At 38.6% G+C, this 24,769-nt stretch overlaps 1 protein-coding gene across 6 annotated transcripts in view; it reads left to right on the top strand.

Moving 5' to 3' along the window:
* The window catches only part of AMPH (amphiphysin), a 232,316-nt gene that overhangs the window by 200,600 nt on the left and 6,947 nt on the right, over nucleotides 1-24,769 (top strand). For 3 of the 6 annotated variants that reach the window (XM_032244463.1, XM_032244466.1, XM_032244467.1), the window contains 3 exons: nucleotides 642-674; nucleotides 5,165-5,221; nucleotides 9,972-10,097. In XM_032244463.1, the coding sequence (XP_032100354.1) occupies nucleotides 642-674; nucleotides 5,165-5,221; nucleotides 9,972-10,097 (216 nt within the window). The remainder of the gene's footprint in view (nucleotides 1-641; nucleotides 675-5,164; nucleotides 5,222-9,971; nucleotides 10,098-24,769) is intronic. The other 3 variants (XM_032244465.1, XM_032244468.1, XM_032244469.1) reach the window with 1 other exon arrangement.

Raw genomic sequence — 24,769 nt, forward strand, 5'->3', positions numbered from 1 at the left:
ACACACACACACACACACACACACACACACACACACACACACACACACACACACAGCCGAATGATTGTGTTGGGAATTAATGAGAGTCTATGTTACCATCTCATTTTCTGAGTTTATTCTCCCTACTATTCAGGTACTAAAAATGTGCTAAACCGAGAGCAGCAGAGACTAATTTAATCTCCCTAAAGTGGTTCCACTCCAATAAGAACACATGAAACGTTTCAGCCCAGGCCCGCTGAAACTGTAAAATATCCTAATTGCTGTTCATTAAAATGATACATTGTAGAAACACTGCAAAAGCTTCTTCCAGATTCTATCAATGGCCTGAAAAGCAAGTTAACCCATAATGGCCCTTTTCTGGAATCATCTTCTCATTATAGAGAAAATGGGTTTTGGTTAGCACCAAAAAATAATGCAGCAGCAATAATTGTAAAATTAACCTTTTTTTTTTTTGTCAGCCTATTTAAAATCATGCAGTGTGGCCTTTTGTATTTCCTAAGTTCTTTCATGCACAGCAACCTTTTGTATTATTTTAAAATTTGTGATAGTCTTTACTTTCCAACTTGTCTAATGGATATTTACTGGTCCTACAAAAATGGTAATGAAAACAATAACACACCCTGATTTTCGTTTCTATTTAGGCTTCTGGCGGTTCATTTAATGGATTCACACAGGTAAGGAATCTATTTTTTTTACTAGATCCATCTGCTGAGAATGATGCACATTTTTTTTCAATGTGGTTTGGTTCTCTGTGCCACTTATGATTAAGAATGTCAGCACAACATTGGACCCCACTACTTACAAACTGAATAATGTAAACAGAATTGTAGCAACATTGCATGATTATTGTGAAGATTAAATGAGATATGCAACAGAGTGTTTAGCCCAGCAGTCTGGCACACGTTCAGTGCTCCCTGACTTTAGTTTAGCTTTTATTAATATGATTAGCTCTACCATGGGATTCTACCTTCTACCGATTCCTGTACTAGAAATTAGAAGTTGTTCTGATCTGAGAGACCCACTGGATTCAGCTGTTCTAAAGAAGAGCTAGGATTGTTTTGAACTGATGAAATGGATCTTTAGAAAATGTGAGAGATTTTTAGGAGCTTCCTTCTGGAGATTCCTATAGGAGCCACACTGCACAGATCCTTGTCTCTTCAGCAGCTCTCCAGGAAGGAGCTATTGGAAGATCAGAAACCGTATGCTGGTTGTGTTCAGTAAGGCCTTATTTTTCTCTGGAGTCTGTGAAAAAGGAACCACAAGATGAACTGTCCCATTAACTGTGTATGTGCCATCAGATAGGCAGGTGTAATCTATGTAAAAGGCCGGCCACATGGCTCTCAGGCTCCTGGATCAGTTTTGACAATCTCTTCAATGGAGACCTCAAACAGGCTTGTCTGTGATGACTGCTTTGTCTCAGAATGTCAGACATGCACAGTTTCTAATAATTTAGCATTTAGAATTCTCTACATATTCATAATATATTCATAAATAGCATTCTCTGTTTAAAAGTTTCATTATTTTCCCATGCTATCTATAAAAATATAAAACCCACTGACACTCCCACATCCAAATACAGATACACACAAACACAAAGAGATATGTTAATGCATCTCTTCCACCTTCAGAAAATTCTTTTGAAAGGTTATCATAGGCATTGCCATTAATTTCTCATTCTTTTCAGGTTTCTATTTCCATCAGAGTTATTAATGCACATAATTTTAAAAGTAACGATGTTTTTAAGGGCTTTTATTTTAAAACTTCAGACCATCATACACCCCTTTCATTTCCCATTTCTTAGAGGTAAATAGTTTCATTTCCTTTAACAAATTATCTGGTTTCACCCTATGTGTGTGCATGGGTTTCTTATAATGCTGCTTCTTGATTTCTAAAGTATTATCTATTGACTCATCTCTCTGGAAGGCGAAGATGTAAAGTATTTTCTACCTCCTACCCACCCAATTTGTCCCCTCTTCTGCTTCCTGCCTTTCCTCTGATAGAGTTCCATCAGAGCTCTCTAGACAATCTGTGGTAATATAATGGTGATTAGAATGCTCTTAGCAGCCAAGTCATGAAGTTCACATTTTGTTCCATGCCAAATTTTTGTTTTCCTTTGTGGTAATAATTGTGGGTCTTATTTACTTGCCTATTGGTTGGTATGCTTAGTTTTCTAGGTACTTATTGCATATTCAACCCCATACTCTGTAGTTATATAAATCTATTTTGCTGAAAATATTAGACATTCAATCAGTTTCATCTTCTTGAAGAAATTGCCTATCTGTCCTCCTGGGCTGCTCTGGTCTGAACTGGGTACTCTGAGACCGTGACTTGCTGCAGAGCTGTTCTCACTGGTTCTCCCATCCTGTTGGTCATGGGGACTGCCTTCCTCTCTCTCTCCTGTCTATCCACTCTTTTCTGATGCAAGTTTCCTCATTTGTGGTTTAACCATTCATTTGGTTGGAGCACAACCTCCAGTCACTTTCTGAAAAAAGTGTACCTGGAAGGTACATGTTTGGGACCTTACACATCTGAAAATGTCCTATGTATATATTAATATAATGCTGCTAGTTTGGGTATTATATTAGAAGCTGTAAATCATTTTCCATTAGAATTTTAAGTCCGTTGCTCCACTCAATTCTACCACCTAGTGTTGCCTTCAAGAAACTGTCATTTTGTATCTTGATAGTTTGTAAGAAACCTTCTTCTCCCTCCTCATTCTTTCTCTCTCTCTCTCCCTCCTTCTACCTCTCTCATCTTCCTCTTCTCCCTTTCTCTCTGGAACTTTGTAGAATCCTTTTTTTTTTTTTGAATTTCTGAAAAATTGAAATATTGCAATGGTAGGCTGTGGTTTCTGAAATGTTACAATGTTGGGCTGTGGTCTGAGTCTCTTTTCATCCACTGTGTAGGCCTTTTTAATCTCAAAATTTATGGGTTTTGGTTTGGGAGAATTAAAAAAAAATATTTCACGGATTTATCTTTTTTTCTTTGTTCTCTCATTCCATAACACATCTGTTTTTTATATGTCAACTTCCTGTCTGGCATTCTATTATTTTTTGTTTCCTTTTCTCTGTTGTCTTTCTCTACTTTCTCTGTTTTCCAACTATTCTAACAGATTTTTCACCCCTATAATTTTTCCAATTTCCAAGAACTGTTTTTGTTTACTGCATATTTATTTTCCAATAGCACCTTCTTCTTTTGTCATGAATGATCCTCTTCCATTATATCTCTGAAGATATTAATAATCAATTTTGAATTTTTTTGCAAAGTCTTTGTTTCTTCCATTTGCTTTTTCCCCCCCTTTCTATTCCATTTCTTTCTTTTATATTTGAGACTTCTCAAATGTTTGGTGATCTTGGCTGAATACTCATGTTTAAAAGTGGGATGCTGAAAAGCTGACTGGACACTTGTACAGGTAGATAGAGCTCATTGACTGTGGGCATTGTTGCACAACTTCCTGGCTCATCTTTTTTGTTGGGAGCCTCTGAAGTCAGATTCTTTAGGCATTTTTTTTCTTTTGGGCTGGCCAGATTTCCCAAGGAAGATTTGTCTTATCTCCTGTCTGTGAGGTTCAAGTCTGACTACTAGTATAATGGAGATGATTGAGGGAAAAATGGGAGCAGAGTGGGGAGAGAGGTGTGCATGGTCTCAATATTTATTATGTAAATACTTACTTAGTGCTTCTGCCTTCCTGATGTACCTGTGTGCCCCTAGTCCAGGGACCCTGTTTCAGCCTCTGTATAATTAATCTCAAGTCTTCTGCTAGGGTAGACAAGGGTGTTGCTTGGTGTTCTTAATAGGTAAGAACATCTTGAGGTCTGATGACTTTGTAATAGACTTTTACTATTCTCCTGTTGTTACCACCACCCCCACTCCTGTTTCCCATGACTCTTTATGCTTCTAATTCTTTACCACTGAGCATTCTAAGGAAGAAATCAGACTGATTTTCACCATTTCTGACATCACCTTAGAATACAGATTTCTTTGATCCACCAAGTCACTACTCTTTTCATCTGCTTTCCCATTTCAACATTTTGTTAATTTCTGTCTTTCTTCTCATTCCTTTCATCCTTACAGGTTTATGCCTTACAAAAATCCCTTCTTGTTGTTTAGTTTGGATACAGGAGGTAATAAAGGTAACTGCATGTGTTCAAAACACCATCTTCAACCAAAAGTCACTGGCTCATCTTTTCTGGTAGGGATCCCCTGATGTCAGTTTCTTCCAGCAATTTTTTTCCCCTTGACTTAGCAGATTTCTCAGGAAGGACACTTGGGTCTCCTGTCTGGAGACCCGGCTACCAGTGTAATGAGAAATGAAAGTTCCTTTAGAGATTACTTTTCCTTTAGATTTCCTCCAACTGATTTGTTTAGGTCAATGAACGTATTTTATGAAATTTTAACCTATGGCTCGTGTATAACCCATAGAAGGAACACTTAGGTAATATTGTAAGATTGAATTTACAACATTTAAAAAGTTTAAATTTGGGGACTTCAACCACTACCTTCTGATTTGGTATCAACAGCCAGAAGAGAAGCCGTGGACTAAAGATGCCCCTGAAGCCAGTGCCCTTTGTTTAATAACGCTCATAGTATCCTGCTCATCCTGCTAGTGGAGACTTATATTTAGAATAACTATCATTAAAACTTACTTTTGCATCTTTTGCCTTAATTATTTAAAATGAAAGGGGACTTTAAAATGTTTAAAATATATTTATTGAGGCCAGGCATTGTGGCTCACACCTGTAATCCTAGCACTCTGGGAGGCTGAGGTAATCCTAGCACTCTGGGAGGCTGAGGTGGGCAGATTTCTTGAGTGCAGAAGTTCAAGACCAGCTTGGGCAACAGAATGAAACCCTGTCTATACAAAATATATAAAAATTAGCCAGGCTTGGTGATGTGTGTCTGTAGCTCTGCCACTTGGGAGGCTCAGCCTCAGTGGAGGCCACATACGCATGATCATACCACTATACTCCAGCATGGGAGACAGAAGGTAACCTTTCTCAAAAAAAAAAAAATTTAGACAGATGATAGATAGATAGATGATAGATAGATAGATGATAGATAGATAGAGTCTTTCTCTACACACACACACACACACTTACACACTTGATGGTAGCTAATTTAATAGATTTTTTAAAAAATTTCTATTTTTATTCTTGATTTTCAGCCCCAGGATACATCATTATTCACAATGCAGACAGACCAAAGTATGATCTGCAACTTGGTAAGTCGATTTGAGTTTGTGCTCTCAGGAAGCTGTTAGTTATCACTGAATGTTCTAAAGGCCATCTAGAGTTTAAATATTCAGAATGTGGTTTCATTCATTCTAGGCCGTCTAGAGTTTCAGTATACAGAATGTGGTTTCTGGATCCTGTACTTTTCTAGGAAACAAGACAGAAAGTATCTGTAAAACCTCAGTGTGACTTTGCATTGGGTTATTTCTATTCATATAGGCACAGTCATTCCAGCAAAAACCAGTCTCCTAATTATGAATCCCAGTGGAACACAGTGAATCCATTGAGGACATGTATATTTCCATATGAATATAACTTAAGCTCCAGTATTTAAAGTGAAATTGCCTCAAGAATTTATGCTTCAAAATAAATAAATCTTTGTTTCTTGAATCTGAAACTACCCCATTTCTCATCTCCTCCCTCCACCTTGTGGGAGGTAGAAAGCAGTAGTGCGTAGTAGAGCTGTGATTCCTAATTGGATGCCAAGTGAGAGGAGAGAGAAAAGCTTAGTTGGGAGATGAGTAAGAAATAGAAATAGTTGCTCTTGATGTTCGAGGAGATTCTTAAAAGATCTGAGGTGAGCGGAACACGAGGTCAAGAGATCGAGACCATCCTGGCCCACATAGTGAAACCCCATCTCTACTAAAAAATACGAAAATTAGCTGGGTGTGGTGGCACACGCCTGTAGTCCCAGCTACTCGGGGCGCTGAGGCAGGAGAATTGCTTGAACCCGGGAGGGAGTGGTTGCAGTGGGCCAAGATCGCTCCACTGTACTCCAGCCTGGCGCCTGGCAACAGAGCAAGACTCTGTCTCAAAACAACAACAACAACAACTCAGATGTGTTCTCCTCTTTGTACAATTAAAAGCATTTGTTGTTGTTGTTAAAAAAAAAAAAAAAGATCAGTGTTGCAGTTACGATAGGAAACATTTACAGCTTAAAGCTTACTAATAAGGATGAATGGAGAGACCTTAAGAAATGTCACTTTTGAGCATGTCATTGCTACACTTCAGAGGATTTGGGCTCTTTGAGACTAGTTCATGAGGATTATTTGTGGCACTATGGTGTTCCCATGGGAATAGTGCGTAATTATCCCAGCTTCTGGCTTTCATATTGGATACTTGGGATTGACATTAATGATAAATAATTTCTTTTAAACTTTTATTTTTAAGTAAGGAATTCTGTTCTGGAAAGTTTGTCTTCAAGGCTGGTTTGATATATTTGCAAAGTCAAGTGTGTGTCTCATACCCTGTTAATAGATTGTCACTCTTTTGCCTTTTGGGCAACGAGCTGACGGGTAGAGTCTCTCTGGCCTGCAAATAAATATTTAAATGTTGCAAATACAAATTATACTTGTGTTAGTAATGGATCCAGTGACACTCATTTGTCATGTTCATTGATGATTCTCCAGCCAGGTGATGGAGATGGAGAATGAAATTTTTAATTGTCAATCATGAATGGTTTATGAAAAATGGAGAAATACCAGTATAAAAGGAAAGGCAATTGGTTATAATTAAACTCACACCTACTACATTGCTGCAAAAGATTCAAGTCTAGAATTCAGTTGTTTTTAAGTTTTGGTGAACCTTTCCCTACCATCCTTGACTGGTCCTAGGAACTTCCATGCTTGTCTTTCCCTTCTCTTTGTATGTATTCTCTGAAGCAGACATCTTGCCTCTTCTGTCCATTGAGAAACTTAGCTTTGTCATGTTGAGCATTGCAAATGCTGCTAACCTTGGCCCTAGGAAATCACAGTGAACTGATGTCTCCCAGTGAGTCGTGATTGTACAGGATCTTCCCAGGAGCAGCAAAACTTCCCAGTGTTTTGCTCATTGACTATTCTAAGCCAGGTAGGGGGTGAAGTTGGTAATCGGCTGTACATCTCCCAGCCTGCATCATACAGCCCCGCAGGACATCTTTTGAGTACAAGTTGAAACCCTTTTGAATCAGATCTTGCTTAGGGCACAGGGTTGCCTCTAAACCCTTTTGCAGTTCTCACTAAATTAGCTCTCTCGGGACTGGAGAAACCGGATACAAGGCCACATTGGATATGACTAGATTTCTGCTCCTGCTTTCCCAACCCATCTCCTCTTCCTCTTTGTTGACTTGCCTTTTGTCTTATCACAAAGGATACCAGAAAAGGTGCTGCAAGGCTACCCTCCTCATTTTATTCTAGAGGAATAATTCTGTTTATGGTCCTCAGAGCTAAACCACTATGGCATCAGCTGCCGCCAGTATCTGTAAAGGATGCATCTCTTCTCTGAATGCACAGTGACTGCTCCTGAAGCAAACAGCAGGAAATCATTACCAGCACTCCAAAATAGGTGTGGTATGGGATTAAGCCATTTGCAACGTCTGTCAAGGGAGGCATCTTGTAGAAAAAATGGTGAAGGCAGGGCACAGTCCCCACAGGACTATAGTAAATGTCTCCACAAGAGGTTGCTCACATTTTATCTTTGTTTTTCCCTTTCTCTTGACAAAATACAATTTTACATTATCTTAGAAGGAATAGAGAGGCGGCTTCTATTTCCAACGTTGGGTAGTTGATTTTATGTAGAATCATACTTCATTGTTACTCATCATTTACTGAGTTATACTATCCTCCTGAAATTTAAGTTGTAGTGCCATATTGTAAAATTTCATGTAATATTATCATATGTGAAACACGTTGTGACTTGTGGGGATGTAAGCAATCTTAGGTTCTCTTTAGACTACACCACAGTCTCACCATCATATTTCAACAACCAAATGCAATTAGACTCGTTTATAAAATCACCCTAGCTATTCATTCCTGCCTTCTACAAAATGTCAAAATTTCTTCAGACTTCTAAGAAACCAAGACTCTGATGCAAATATTTTTTGCATTTTAAGATATCCTGGCATTTTGTAAAATATAGGGCGATGTATTTCTTTGACTCATGTTTTAAAATTTCTCTTGGCGTCTCATCTGGCTTCACTCTTACTTCTTCAGTAGTGTAGACTCAGCTTGCAGGGAACAGCATCTGCTCGTGGATTTCTTGCTCAAATTACCCTTGTGTCCTTCATTGTGTAGGTCACTTGATACCAGGCCGTCATAGCAAATCATCCTGACTTCCCAAATGGTAGGCTCATTCCCTGAGCGCTTACAGTATCTGTTTGCTGTTATGAAAATTTGTTCCGTTATGAAGATAATTCTTTTAAAACAGTAAAAGTGAAGTATTTTTCCATAAAGGACTCCTGAGAGCATATTAGTGTGGATTTTATCTCATTCTTTCTTAAAAATTGTGTCAGACCACCTCTTAAAGCTCATAAAAAATCAAATGTCTGCACATGTCTACCAGTTCATTGAATTTATTATGCCCTTTGAAAAGAATGGTGGTGTGACCCTGGCATGCATAAAAATGGAATGATTTGGTGGGAGACATAAGACAAATATTTTGTGTATTTGTCCAACACTAGGCTGTTCATATTCACTTTATTTCACCTCAGCATAACTTTTCCATCATTTCTTTGTGAAACTTGCCATGTGCACTGACTCAAATGAATGTACGGGACAAATAGAGGTGGGTTTTGGTTGCTTATGATGAGTCAGATCAGAGTTACTGATTTCTCTAATCACAGCATTAATTAGATACTTCTTACTCCACTGGGAAATCACTTTTAAACTTTTTTTTACAGCTAAGTGCTTTGAGGACAGAAAAGGATCTTATGAGCCCTGTATGGCCATCCATTTAGTGAAAGATGGATCTTTCTAGCATATCTAGCAACCTGTTAGATAAATATGTTTATATTAATAAGAATGGAAAAAGAAGGAATATTTTCAGTAGTTGTAGTGACATGCATTGGCTGTGGTGCTTTTAATAGCTTCTTGTTAGTTTATATTGCTAATTTTAAAATTAAAAGGCCTTAATCTAAGATATGCCAGAAGCCTGATTCAGCATATATGTAATTGGAATCAGGATGTCTATGTGTAGAGGTCTTGGAGCAAAAAGACCCCACCCTGCCTACACAATTAAGGGATTGTAATTGATACCATGGAGAATACTACCCAGTGGTTCTTTAAACAATTATTATATGAAATAAATGCATTACTAAGGGTTTTGTTGGAGGGTGAAAGGGAACAAGGGACTGAACAGGAATTCACAACAAAACAGTAAACTATCTGATTGTGGTAGAGAATAGCTAGGTAGCTGGGTCTGTTCCTACCAGACCTGGAAGTGGAACACTAGCTTCACAGTGACCTGTTGGGTCAAATGAATGCATTCAGTCTGATTATTAGAACAACCCTTTCACTTTTTGGGTGCAATGCATATTCATAAAACTGAAAGACCCTGAACTGCTCGCGCTCACGCGCGTGCTCTCTCTCCCTCTCTCTCTCTCTCTCTCTCTCTCTCTCTCTCTCTCTCTCTCCTCTCTCTCTGAAAAGTAGCAAAGTCTCTTATAGCTATCATAGGTAATTGGGTCGTCAAAATGTTGCAAGTAAGTAAAATGGGTAGGTAAAACAGTAAGTCTTGCCTGACTTCTAGGGAAATGACAGTTCTTGATGATGGTAAAGTGGAAGTTTAATAAGACTCTATACCTAGTCTTTTCAGTTCTCTTAAGGCCTATGATGCCAAATATGGGTGTCTTTTCTACAGCAAAGATTTGTTGAAGCTAGTTGCCTATGGGATGACAAAGAAAATCTTACTTGTCCAATATTCTGTAATGTTATCTATTCACCTGTTGAATCTTTTTCCTCTAACCCTCAAAACAAACACTCCAAGGCTGAATCTGAACAGGCTCCGCCCACAGAGCCGAAAGCAGAGGAGCCCCTGGCCGCTGTCACACCTGCTGTTGGGCTGGACCTTGGAATGGACACTCGGGCTGAGGAGCCAGTAGAGGAGGCAGTGGTGAGCGCCACCTCCCTCCCACCCTCCATCTGCCTTGCTGCCATGGCCATGCTTATCTCATGATCACATGCATTGCTTTCATCTTTCCTCACTTGGAGGAAAGATGGGTAGATATGCTCCATATCTGTCATAACTCCCGGGTTCAATTAGCCTTCATTCATATTCGCTTTCTTTTTTTAAATAAGGAAAATATCCAGATAACTACTCGTATGATCTAAAGAAAACTGTCACATAGCCACAGGTATAGCACAGTAGATGGGTTGTAGAACTGGTGAGTAATCAGATCTGTTAATGCTTTGTTCTACCTGTGACAGCTGGACATGTGCCTTAATTAGGGAACTTGCATGTGATAAACAGAATAATTACATTGTTAGTTGTGTGTACATATTGATTACTTACAATAGTAGTTTTGTAGGTTGGTTAAGGTCTAGTGAGGTGTTGAAATCCCATATCACAACTCTGTGAATCTATAAGGATTCTTATGTGCACCACCCTTTGCTCACAATTAAGTTTGCTGATGGCTCTTATAATAATATGGACATTGAGGATGTTTTTGTACTGGGATAGAGATCCATTTTTCTGCCTGGAAACCTGCTCTTACCTTGATATATGCAGTCATAAAGAACACCACATCGCAAACTGGGATGAGCTTTGATATGTGCCAAGTAGAATTGGACATTGTAATACCTATGAAAGTGTAGAGTTCAAAATACCCATGGTGAGTGAAAAGTCATTTATTTATGAAATGCAGAAAAATATCTTCCAACAATTTTAATCAGAGTACCATTTCCAGCCTTCATAGACTGTACAAATAGAAAACCAATTTCTCTGTTACCAAAAATAACATTCCCTAGATTAGATACCTAGAGAAATGAGTCAACTTCAATTGAGTCAACTTCATGTTGTTGGTGCCTTGAGTCATTTTACAGGGAAAATGGTTGGTCATCTGTGACGTCAACAGTTTATTAATCAAGTAGAAAAATAATAGTGTAAGATAGTAATGGAAAACAAAGCTGGACTGAATCTCTCCCAGGGGCATTGCTTACAGGGACTTTAGACCAGGGAGTACTGTGTCCATGGTTGCTCCCAGATTCACTGGAGATTTCAGCAAGTCTGTGTAGATAGTGCTTTTTCATTTCGTGTCTGATGGTGATCTGTCTACTCACCTTGCTTTAAGATTATTTAAATAACAAAGGAAGGCAAAAAATAGAGTTTATTTTTTGACTACTGTTGTAATTAAGAAGATAATTGATTTTTAAAGGAATATGGATGATGCCAGGGAGTTAAAAAATACATCAATTTAGGTGTTGAGGGAAATTGATTCAATTCTGAAAAGCTCTCATCAAATCCCTATTTTGAACAGCAGCACAGACTTCATCTTCACTAGTGTTTTAAAACTAGTCCATTGATTTTATGCCCAAGACTATTCAGTGTAAGGCTTAATACTGTCATGCCCATGTGTTTGAGCAGGGGCAGCATTTGCTGTTGTGCAATAGATTGGAGATGTGGAATAGACATCTAAGGTCTTCAATACAGGCTGAATGTTGTTGATTCTCCATGATCCCCTCTAAGAGTGCCATGTTTATATACTTCTCACACCCATCCTCACTGCAACAAACTGATCTAAGTAGGCTTTTGGTTTTTTTCAGAATCCAGATTTATGCTTTTCCAGTGGACAATATCAGTAGTCACCAATTATTTAAGAACCTACTATGTAATAGCTAATATATATATATGCATATATTTGATGATCATTTTAACTAAGGGTAATATGAAAAATATTCAACACCCTGTGGCATAGGCACCGACCATCACTCAAACCAGCTTCCTTCATATTGGGTAAGCAGCTATTTAGAAGAATGCTTCATTCTGAAAACATCTTTTCTCCTAAAGCTTATTGGTGAACTGTAAAGAATCAAAAATTTTGATTCCCTGTAAAATATAAGACAATTTACAGTCTTATGAAGGATTCAGGCACCTCCTGAGACCCACAGGCGATGCAAGGATAATAGGTGCAGAGCTCACAGTGTGATCCACATTTTCCACAGAGAAAATAATTCAAGCTCATTTCTCCATATGGACTGAAAAATAATGGCAACACTGTTAACTAAAAGGAGACAGTTTACGGCAGTTCAGTTTGCCTGTATTCATCCATAGTGGCTGCCTTCCATGTTTTTAACATGGACATACTTGGATGAAATCGATACTTCCCCTCATTTTCCTTTCTCCTTAGGAGAATAGAGTCAGATAAAATGTATTTTTGTTTCCGAAAGTAGATTTATAGCTTCTTCCCTCTGGTCATAATAATCTAATATAATATTAGGGTTATATTTCTCTGAAGAAAGGTCTATTAGGTTTTTAGATGTGTGATATTAAATTGTAAAAACAAAAATCCACATTGTGTCCCTAGCATTAATTAATCAGCTGACTGTGGTTGTCATCAGTCAGGATTGAGTTGACATGACCTTTTGAGGTAATCCTTTTCACCGCTGAAATGTCACCATATATTAGTTCAGGTTTTGACAGAATGCATTTCATCTGAGATGATGTTTGTGATTGTTCTTTTTTATTTTTTAAGAGGCAAATATAAATTCAAACATGGGAAATTTTAATAGTGTTTCCCAAAGAAACCTGGGGCTTTTAAGAAAAGTTTAATTATTAAATTTTTGTTTGTTGTTTTATTTCTTGTATAGTTAGTATTGTCTTCAGTTTTTCACAACATCAAATGTTACTAGTATGTCTGCAGGATTCATTTTAAAAATCAACACTCTTATTTTTCCTTTTCCAGATGTTTCTGTGTATGTAAGTAATGAAAATATTTGTTAGAAAAAAATGATTTTGAGCCAGGTTCTGTGGCTCATGCCTGTAATCCCAGTACTTTGGGAGGCTGACGCAGGTGGATCACCTGAGGACAGGAGTTTAAGACCAGCCTGGCCAACATGGTGAAATCCCATCTCAATAAAAATACAAAAATTAGCCAGGTATGATGGTGGGTGCCTGTGATCCCAGCTACTTGGGAGGCTGAGGCAGGAGAAGTGCATGAACCCGGGAGGTGGGTTGCAGTGAGCTGAGGTCGTGCCATTGCGCTCTAGCTAGGGCAACAGGGCGAGACTCTGTCTCAAAAAAAAAAAAAAAAAAAGATTTCAATATTTATTTCAATATATGTCAGAGAATTAGGCTGAAAAGCAGGTAAAGATGAGCACAGAGCCAATTCATAATGCATTCTTTGGTTACAGTTAATTGTGTTTAGATTTTTTTTTTTTTTTTCAGAAAATAAAATTTTACTCACATTTATTCCATTTTCTTCTAGAGAGGTCCCTTCTAATTTTCTCTACATTTCGGTCAGTACCTGTATTTTGCTTAAATGATGTGAATTACATCAGTGTTCTTTTTTGCCTATTTTTTTTCAAAATAATGCCATGTAATTAAATTTAGAGCTAGCATAGCTTATAAAACATATACATGTAAGGAAGACTCTGGTAAAGACGTTTTCAGAATTGTTGGGGAATCCTGGAATATGAAACATTATTGACCCATTATTTGGGGGACTACTTTGTTTTTTGCTATGTGTTGATTTTTAAAAATTTTACTACTAAATTGTCGAGAGCAATTTAAACCACCAGATATATACGTATCAGAATTGCCAGACTATAGTTTATCAACTTCATCTTGCTAGGAATATTTCTGCCTGCTGGAACAGAATACATGTGCTCACTTCCTTTTTCACTCAGTTGACAGATACATTTGAGTCTTCTGTAGATGTCAGGCTCAGTTCTGGATCTGGAGAATACGGGAATGTGGTAAATCGATATGACTCCTGCCTCCTAGTTTCCACAGATTGGTGGTTAGATGCTTGTTACACAGAGGTTGAGGTGTGAGGTGTCCTTCTGGGAAACAGCATTTGGGTTTTCTCCTTTTGCAGAGTAAACATGAGAGTTAGCGTTTTCCCTGTGCCTCTAGATGTGATCTCCCAGTATGTCAGAGGAAGACACTGAAGACCAGAGGAAGCCAGGAAGCTTGAATTATTGACTGGCCTTATTTACGTAGAATGATCTTCCAACTCCAAGTGCTCACACAGAAGTGTGCTTTAAGATGTCAAGAAACATACGAATGTATATGTTTTTCTGTTTTTTTATGAGAATCTTGGAGATGGATGTTTCTATTTACCTTTCTTAGAAAAAAAATCATAGAATTGGTTGTTTTCTGAGTTTGACGGTATTCCCATTAGCAAATAGTTACATTTTCAATGCCTCTAAAGCTAAACAAGTTTCTCTGTTTCTCTCTTGTTTATGATACCAAGTACACAGCTGAGTGTATAATATATGACCATTAAATTCTGGGTCATTTATTTGTTAATTGACGCTATAGTTTTGTGGTCCTTAAAGGGTCTACAGTTTGATTTCTTGAAGTATAGATATTTATGTGGTTATTTTTGTCTTTTTTTTAATTCAGATACTTTGGCTTTTTTATATTTAGGAAAAACAAGCCAGTTATTATGATCAAAAGCAATGTCAGTTTTTTCATCTTTTCCACAGTAGCTCTGTGACAGCTAAGCCCCACTTGCCTCAAATATAAAATGGAGTTAATAATAATCACCTTAAAAGTTTCCTGTAAGGGCTTAGAAATAATACATGTCATATCAGTTTCATCATCCGTCATGCAGAGGTTATTAGTCAATGACAATTTGGTGATATCATTATTGCCGTCGTTATCATGAAAAGTTGGTGAGGAGCAAATAAGCAGAAGCAGGTGAAATATGTACTCTGGGGAGGAGAAGGCAGCAGAGGCAGAGGATAACAGCCCCCTCTTCCTGCGTTGCCTCAATCAGAAACGGCAAGGGACCCAGGCCCTGTTAGGTCTCCAGCAACACAAATTTCCTGTGATTCCTGAATAAGCTGTGTCCCATCAAAATTCTTTGTCCTTTCTAAGAAGACTTTCCCTTTTCTAGGCACCTTTACACGCAGTGAATGAATAGGGAATGTTTCTGTCTTCATTGCCCAGGGAATGTGAGTATTCAGAGAACTGGCAGTGCCTTCTCAGCTGCATCCTCCTTCAATGTGATTGTAGAAGGGAAGAGATGGGCAGATGATCTCCAAATGTGATACATCCAAATCTGATACAAGTAGCTGAACCTAGATCTTTCTGTCTTTGTAGGAAGTCATAGAGAAGAGATCACGATAGCCAAGAATAAAGTGAAAGTAACAACATGGTGATCAGCTTCCCCCACCTCACAGAGCAGGTTGATCTGCGTTTGCTGGTGGACCTCAGGGCCACTGCTGTTTTGAGATGTGGCTGATACTAGGTATTCATTAACCACCTACCAACTGCTAGTAGTGGTGCACACACACCATCTTTCCTGCCTTCCGAGGTGTGATTTCCAAAACCCCATCTCAAACAGGCACAAGTGAGGCTTTTTAAATATTATTGTTTATTCAAAGTGTTGTTATAAATATGTGTGAACATGAACTCAGAATTCAGGTGTTCTTCCACTATTGAGGAGCCATCTTTTGGTCATAGATGCACAGTGACTTTTAAGTATTACTTTTGACATGTACTTTTCTTCTGAGGTGAAATTCACATGAAACAAAATTAACCATTGTAAAGTGAACAATTAAGTGGCACTAGTACATGCACAGTGTTGTGCAATCATCACCTCTATCTCATTCCAAAACATTTTCATCACCTCAAATGACAGCCTCATAGCCATTAAGCAGCGACTACCGTCTTCCCCTGCCAGGCCCTTGGTAGCTGCCAGTCTGCTTTCTAGGTCTATGGATTGATTTATCCTGGAGAGCTGATATAAATGGACGTAGAATACATGATGATAAGATGGTTTTGTGTGTTCCTTGGTGTATGCTTTTTGTCACATACTAAATCTGGAGCTTTAGCTTGATATCTTTAACATGACTGGTTGTCATTGACTTCAAGATAAGAAATTCTTATTCTCTCTTCTGAATACATATTGGGCCCAATTCATAATCCCTCACTGAAACCATTCCTGGCCATCAACATGATTGGGTATGTGAGACCAGAGCCATTCAGAAGTTAAAGACAACTCTATTATAGAGACAATAAAGTCTCACCCCAATATCAAACCCAGTCCCACCCCAAAAATCAGAATTTAGACCTACAAGAGCCTTATAGATGGGTTCTACTTACTGGCTCACCCCTCTCCCCCTAATGGGGTCAGTGCTGAGATTCATTTAGTCCATGGATAATATGGAACCAACCCCTGTAGACCATGTGTGTTGAATTCTCATCCACCTCTTGCCTGTTCCTGTTTTGTCCAACCCCTCACCTCTAGGGTAGAAAGGCCTTTGCGTGAATCCCTCCTCATTAGCCCTCCATGAACATGAGCTGGAGCCCTAAATATGATCAGGAAAAAGTGCTTGATTTGAGATCAGCGGTCCCTTCCTTTTCCCCGGCAAGTTGCCTTGTGTTCCAGCATCGGCGTTCAAGCCGCTCAAATACTGTCTTTGAGGACTATTGTATGTGTCCTAAAGTGAAAGGGAGTATGACCAAAGAGAGTAAGGTTACAATAAAGAAGCCCATGCTGTGATAAGAGATGCTAGGGAGCACTAGCATGCACATGCATTCTCTCACAGCAGTCCCGTGATATAGGATTATTTAGGCATCAGGACCCCCATTATACAGATTAAGAAAACAAACACAGAGATTAATTGATTAACCAAGATCGCACACCTAGACAGTAGTAACTTGTGATTGAAGTCCTGGTATTTTAATCCATAGCTGTCCATCTCCTGACTACTCCAGATATTATACTTTTAAAAAGAGCAGATTTTATAAAAACGTATTAACGCATTTCTTATCACATCTAACTAAAGCTGTTAGGGTCACAACTTAGGGTTCAAGCTGCCACGAAGACTTCCAGTAACGAATGCTTAGACTTGCTGGATGTTCCTGGTTTATAGCTGAGGAGTTGAAATGAAACAGAAGCTCTGTGCAGCCTCAACCTTGAGCTTCTCAGAGGCAATGTGTGTCCCAATCCCCCACTTTGGCTGCTAAGCAAGTTTCAAAGGGGATGTATTGAGAAGACCTTGAATTAGGAATATGGAGAACTGATTCCCTGGCCAACCAGCGAGGTAGCCTTGGGGAAATCATTTTACCCTCTGTGCCAGTTTTCTCATTCCTCCTTTAAGAAGGTTGTACCTGATAACCTCTTCCTGCTTCCCAAAATCTATAATTTATTACTTTAAAAAATTAGACTTTCAAAGTTCTTGTAGTAACAAGAGCACCCTGTGTTTATGGCTTTTTTCCAGCCTCTGTTTGCTAGGCCATCAGGATGACATACCATTGTGGAGAGGCTTTTACTTACTACTGCCATGGCCAATTCAAAGGCTGTGAACTCAAAGGTTGGCAGTCGGGCCTTCCAAGTGTGACTTTCGGCTGCCTACCGCTCCTCAAGCTTCAGGCCCTACACTGTCATCTGGTCGGTCCCAGGTTGCACACTGAGATGTATGTTGTGCTTGACAGGGTCAGGTTGGGGAGTTTTGCCAACTAGGTGTGATAACATTCAGGTGATTTGCAAATCACTGTTTCTCAATCTAGTCTCTAGGTATGTTTGGCAGCCTTCCCCCTGCTCTCTGCCAACCTGAGCCTGGGCCTGCTTAGGAAAAGGCAGTTTAAACAGTAACAGTAGACACTTTACATATTATTCAAAGATGGCATAGCCAGGTATGGGAAAATGCGTACTGTACTGTAAGGGTGTCTTCCTTAAGCAACCGCTTTAACAAACTTTTTGCAATCTGCATTGAAACTGTCCACAATGGCTGCTCCAAAAACTTGTATGTGCTCATCTTCCCATCTCTGAGAGAGAACCATACATAGTATGTACATTTGCATTAAAAGATAAGTCTCCTTTTCCTATCCACTTGTCCCCTACACATTGCAGATAAATCACTAATTAAATCTTTAAATACTGATCTGTATTATTATTGGATATTCTGATATGAACTTAAAGGTCAAATTAACCCAAAATTCATTAACTTTGAGATCTCTTTAGAAGACTTTAATTTTTCAAGAAAGTTTTGGAGCCAGTTCTGACAGACATTGCCATGGCAACAGTGCCGCCTGTGGTTGAGTTGCCCTGGGACCCGGCTGCTGAGGGTTCGTGATAGGACTGCAGGCAATACCAGGATCGCAGATTGAAAAAGATGACTGAGCTGAAGGTGGCGAGGGGATACCACTAAATTCCTTTATTAGAAAGGAAGCACATAGATGTGTCAAATGAAATTTGCCATACCAAGTGCCACCTTTGAAAGGAATGCTACTGGGGACTCGCAGTACCATAAGAGAGCTTGGCCCTATGGTCACACTGAAGGAAATTTATGACCCACATTGTTTTAAATATAGTTTATGCAAAGAGATTTTCCAGTCACCAGCCTGTGTCACAGTTCAGTCATCTTCTATTTGGGGCCATAATGATGATCTGGAGACTTTAGCTGTCTCCAAGTGTACTTGCATCAGCTGCAGCAGTGAAAGTCTCCTCTGCACCTACAATGGTGGGTGGGGGAAGTGGGAAAAGGCCCCTTTTCAATCTTTCCCAGCCATTGGTGCTGCCCCTTTCAGAAATCAGCACCATGTCTGCATTTCCTTTGTTCCAAGGGGCACTTTGGCAGACCATATTTCCCCTTCCCTTGGGGTGGCCTGTGCCAAGGGCTAGCTATCCGGAGTACCCACAGCTTCCCAGAGTCCTCTCAATCAGCTCCCTATCATTGCCAAGGCTTAGTAGGTTCTGGAGTATGTTTGTAGGAGATCTGGTGACAAGCTGCACAACGACTGAGCTTCCTCAGGGACTCTCCATAGAATCCCTAAAAAGCATTTTGTAAAGATATATTGCAATTGACTGAACAATGACTCAAGGCGGATAGATGGGAAGACTTGTGATAAAGCAAATGTGGTTATATGTCTATTGAAGATCCTAGGTGGTAGGCACTTGGATATTCATTGTATGATTCTATGTTTTTGAAAATTTTTGTTTTTTTGAAATTTCTTATCATGTTGAGCAGAAACCCGAAAACATCTTTAATGGAGACATCATGGAGAAATAGAGAGAGCAGTGTTTAGTATTTAAATTACTTAAATGTGTAACCTAAGTAATTGTTGGGTTACAAACCAAAGATCTTTCTCACAGTGTTAGAGTAATATTAAAAAATGAAACCAGGCTGGGCACAGTGGCTCATGCCTGTAATTCCAGCACTTTGGGAGGCTGAGGCAGGCAGATCATCTGAGATCAGGAGTTCGAGACCAACCTGGCCAACATGGCGAAACCACATCTCTACTAAAAATAAAAAATTACTCTGGTGTGGTGGCATGCGCCTGTAGTCTCAGCTATCTGGGAGGCTGAGGCAAGAGAATTGCTTGAACTCGCGAGGAGGAGGTTGCAGTGAGCCAAGATCGCACCACTGCACTCCAGCCTGGGGGACAGAGTGAGACTCTGTCTCAAAATAAACAAACAAGCAAACATGAAACAAATTAGTGTTTAATGCTAATAGAACTGTTATACAATTTGTTAAATAGAATAAGCAATATAGTATATCCATTGATAAAATTTTTCTAAGAAACATGACTCATGTTTTGTAAAGCAAATAAACCTGTGTATGATTAGAAAATGAATGCAACTAAATATATCAAAATGTTACCATAAATTATTTCTTTCATTATTTTAAAATTTATTAGAAAATTTGTTTTGTTAGAAAAATGTCTATGGTCAGTTACAATAACCTACTTTATAAATAAGTATGGAATTTAATGCTGCGCAGAATAAGAATCAAAGTATCTTCACTTGTCTCGTCCAGACCAGTGGCATGATTGGCAAACTACTTTTCAGGCATTGTTCAGAGCTAATACTGCCAAGAAAACAAGCAAATAAGTAAATAAACGAGTGAATGAATGCAAGACACAAACCTTAGAGAGCACAAGTTCTCTTCAGCTTATCACTTCTCTGACACATTTGAGGGTCTTCGTCCTTGTTGACCTGCTTTTGTGACACCATCTCATAGCTGTACCAGCTAGTTTCTGTCACCCAGTTGTGTTTCCCTATTTTACGTGATTGATAACCTAGGCTATTGTTGCATTGCCTTCATGTCATTCCATTTCCAGAAAATTTTGCTAAAGCAAATTTAACTGGTGTTTAGAGGATCCTGGCATAAATGCCATAATTATATGGCTTTCCACCAAGGAGATGATTGAGGCAGAAGGTTAGAAAGCAATGAGGTATGTATGGTGCAGAGAGCCACCACCTCCTCTCTCCAGAAGATTCTGTGCTGGTCGCTGCGATTTCTGTATGATGAATAGGCAGGTTAGCAATACTGGTTTCTGTACCTCATAGACCTTATGGATATAGTAAATATGTGCCCAAGGTCAAGGAGAATTTCTTTTTTCCTTTTTTTAGATGGAGTCTCACTCTGATGCTCAGGCTGGAGTGCAGTGGCACGATCTCAATCTCAGCTCACTGCAACCTCTGCCTCCCAGGTTCAAGCGATTCTCCTCCCTCAGCCTCCTGAGTAGCTAGGATTACAGGTGCACACCACCACGCCTGGCTTATTTTTTTGTATTTTTAGTAGAGACAGGGTTTCATCATGTTGATCAGGCTGGTATCAAACTCCTGACCTTTCGATCCACCTGCCTCCGCCCCCCAAAGTGCTGGGATTACAGGCGTGAGCCACCATGCCCAGCCACAGGGAGAACTTTTTTAGTTTCTCTTTGCAATAGCGGTTTTCCCATAAATATATTTGACCAATAGATAGTACAATTTGGGCAGAAAATAGGATACTTGTGTTTATCTGAACATTTAGAGTGAAGAGAAAAATTTGATAGCACTAGGTATGAAAGGCTTGAAATACTTTGAGCAGTTTCAGACCTCTGGTCTTCCTGGGTAACAATTTTTAAAAAGCAAATAGCAGTCATTTATCACTGTGGTTTTTCCCAGCTGGTATAACATGTACTGAAGCAAGCAGAGCATAGAAAATGCTTTTTTTTTTTGTCTTTTATGGATCTACAAATAGCTAACAAATTGAAATGTATGAGAACAACAATAATAATAAGAGGGATAACTTTCATCAATGAAAACCTTTTCACTCTTTTCTTGATTTTATCTACAGCTAACACCTAATCTGAACAAATGGGTTCTTGTTTTCCATTGTTTTTTTAATGTTGTTTTAATTTTTGCAGTCAGTAAATAGGCATTGGGAATATTTTGGTAAGAGCAAAAAATCTGGACCAGATTCCAGACATAAAGGGACGATTGAGGCGCCTCTGATTATCAGACCAGTGTCAGAAACAGAGAGCTATGAGGATAAACAGATCGTGAATGATCCTTCTCTGTTTATGTAATGTTTTTAAGCTCTGTAAAATCCAAGTGTTAAGTAAACAGCAGGTGGAGAAATTGGAATTCATTACTAATGGACTCAGAATAGGGTGTAGGAGTGTTCATTGTTTATGTTTTCCAAGTAGATAATTCAAATTGTTTGGCTTCTCTTTAAAAAGTGCCAATTCCTTAGCACCTGACCTTTGCCATAATTGTTAATTTCAGTATTTTCCTGAATTTCATTTATCATTCTTAAAATCCACTTTCTGCATGCTGCAGTTCTTTTTTATGTGACGGAAATCAGGTAAATTGCTGATGTGCTGAGGCTCAGGTATCGCTCCTGTTAAGGTAAGGAACCTCAGTGGTGTCAGGCAGAGCCCTTGGCCTCCACCTGCTGGTGGTTGGTGTCACAGCAGCTAATAATGCCTGTTGTGTATTATTTTTATGTTTAACTTTTGCAGGTACATAGGAGGTATATATATTTATGAGTTACATGTGATATTTTGATATAGACATACAATGTGTAATAACTACATCAGGGTAAATGTCTATCATCTCAAGCATTTATCCTTTTTTCACGTTACAGTCCAATCATATTCTTTTAGTTATTTTAAAATGTACAATGTTATTGTTGACTATAGTCACCCTGTTTGTGTTATAAAATACTATTTATTCCTTCTAACTATGTTTTGTGTCCGTTAACCATCCTCCCTCCCCCATACTGCCTCACTACCCTTCCCAGCCTCTGGTAACCATCCTTCTTTCTACTCTCTATCTCCATGAATCCAATTGTTTTAACTTTTAGCGCCCTACAAATAAGTAAGAACACTCAAAGTTTGTCTTTATGTGCCTAGCTTTTTTCCCTTAACATAATGATCTCCAGTTCCATCCATGTTGTTGCAAATGACAAGATCTCATTCTTTTCCATGGCTGAATAGTACTCCATTGTGTATAGGTACACATTTTCTGTATCCATTCGTCTGTTGATGGACACTTAGGTTACTTCCAAATCTTTGATATTGTTAATAGTGCTGCAGTAAACATGGGAGAGCACATACCTCTTTGATATGTTGATTTTCTTTCTTTTGGGTATATACCTAGCAGTGGGATGGCCGGATCATATGGTAGCTCTACTTTTTTGTCTGTTTGTTTGTTTGAGGAACCTCCAAACTGTTCACCATAATAGTTGCACTAATTTACATTTCCGCCAACAGTATACAAGGCTTCTTTTTTCTCTACTTTCTTGCCAGCATCTCCTGTCTTTGGATCAAAGCCATTTTAACTGGGGTGAGATGAGATCTCACTGTAGTTTTGATTTGCATTTCTCTGATGATCAATGATGTTGAGCACCTTTTCATATACTTCTTTGTCATTTATGTCTTCTTTTGAGAAATGTGTATTCATAACTTTTGCCCATTTTTAATTGGGTTATTAGATTTATTTTTCCTGTAGAGTTGAGCTCCTTATGTATTTTGATTATTAATCCCTAGGCAGATGGGTAGTTTACAAATATTTTCTCCCATTCTGCAGGTTGCCTTTGTTGACTGTTCCCTTGGCAGTGCAGAAGCTTTTTAACTTGACATTTGTCCATTTTCTGCTTTGCATGCCTGTACTTTTGGTGTATTACTCAAGAAATCTTTGCCCATTCCAATGTCCTAGAGAGTTTTCTCAATGTTTCCTTTTGGTAGTTTGAAACCTTAGATTTAAATCTTTAATCCATTTTTATTTAATTTTTGTATATGGCAAAAGATAGGAGTCTAGTTTCATTGCCTGCTTAAATTATCTAGCAAAGAAAAGGTGATAGCATCTATATTTAGTGATGATAAAATCTTATACAACCAAATTGATAGATATCTAGAGATAAATTACAGGTTAATAGTAAACATGTTTATATGGAACAAGTTAAAAAAAATACCTGTGGAAACACCATCTATAGGTGATGGAAATATATCCTCTTCCAGAGATATAGTATCAATTCAATTGAGATTGAAAGCCAATTAGTAATAATATGTACTTGGAACATATCTGTATAAAAGGATTTATGCATAGTCACTTGGGAGAGTAGCCCATGAAATAACATCCTGTCTGCTATGTCTGCTTTTTCATCTGTATCAGTGCCTCTGTTGCATGTGTGCGTAGTGGTGATATCTGCTGCTCTGTTTGTCCATACTGTCTGCATGTAGATAGAGTCCATCTGCTTCCAAGCTGTTGAAATTAGTGGGATATTTGTAGTGTGATTTTCCAGACAGATGGAAAGAACAAGCTTAGAATGATGACACAACCTGTTTTCTACATTTTAGCTCATAAGTTTATTTTATGCACATTGTCTTTCAGTGCAGTTTTTAACATGGAATAAACTTTACTAGGTCCTTAGTATCCTAGAGAAATTCTGTTAATGTCTCCAACAATAAAGCTGTGAGCAATCGCTCCTCGTTCTTCTTGGGATTAAGCTGCCCTAACAATTTATGTTCTGATCACTACTCGCTTGACAACAGTAGCAGTAGCATCCATAAAAAGGTCAGTGCTTATTTAAAAGAAGAAATGAAATTCTATTTGATTTTAAAATAAACTTTTTATTATAGGAATTCTCAGCCATCTGCCAAAACATAAATTCTCGTGCACGTGTTACTCCATTTCAGTAATGATCAACATTTGTAATTCACTTTAAATAAGTATTTGTTACAATTCATGAAAAAGGATTACTTTTGTGAACTCATATTGTATTAGTTTGTTTTCATGCTGCTGATAAAGACATACCTGAGACTGGGCAATTTGCAAAAGAAAGAGGTTCGTTGGACTTACAGTTCCACATAGCTGGGGAGGACTCACAATTATGATGGAAGGCAAGGAGGAGTGTGTCACATCTTACGTGGATGGCAGCAGGCAAAAAGAGAGCTTGTGCAGGGAAACTTCCATTTTTAAAACCATCAAATGTGGTGAGAGATTTGATTTCACCATCATGAGAACAGCACAGGAAAAACCTGCCCCCATGATTTAATCATCTCCCACTGGGTCCCTCCCATAACACAAAGGAATTATGGGAGCTATAAGATGAGATTTGGGTGGAGACACAGAGCCAAGCCATATCACATGTACTTTCATGGCAGGGCAGGAAGAAAGAAATATGTCATGGCTAGAGATTGCATTTTAAATCATTGCACACCCTGTGTGGAGAGCCATATCCTTGTAATAGGAGATTCTCATGAGAGGGAAGTAAATTTCTAAGGATGTCAGTAATACTTGGGCATATAATGAGTAGCATAGCTGTTAAAATTTCTTTTTCATTCCCAAATAAAAATATTATCCTGTAAAAAAATGTACTGTATGTATTCTGTAACAGGTA

This window comes from Sapajus apella, unplaced genomic scaffold (assembly GCF_009761245.1).
Source record: "Sapajus apella isolate SASKATOON/1434 unplaced genomic scaffold, GSC_monkey_1.0 scaffold54, whole genome shotgun sequence".
Classification (NCBI taxonomy): Eukaryota; Metazoa; Chordata; class Mammalia; order Primates; family Cebidae; genus Sapajus; species Sapajus apella.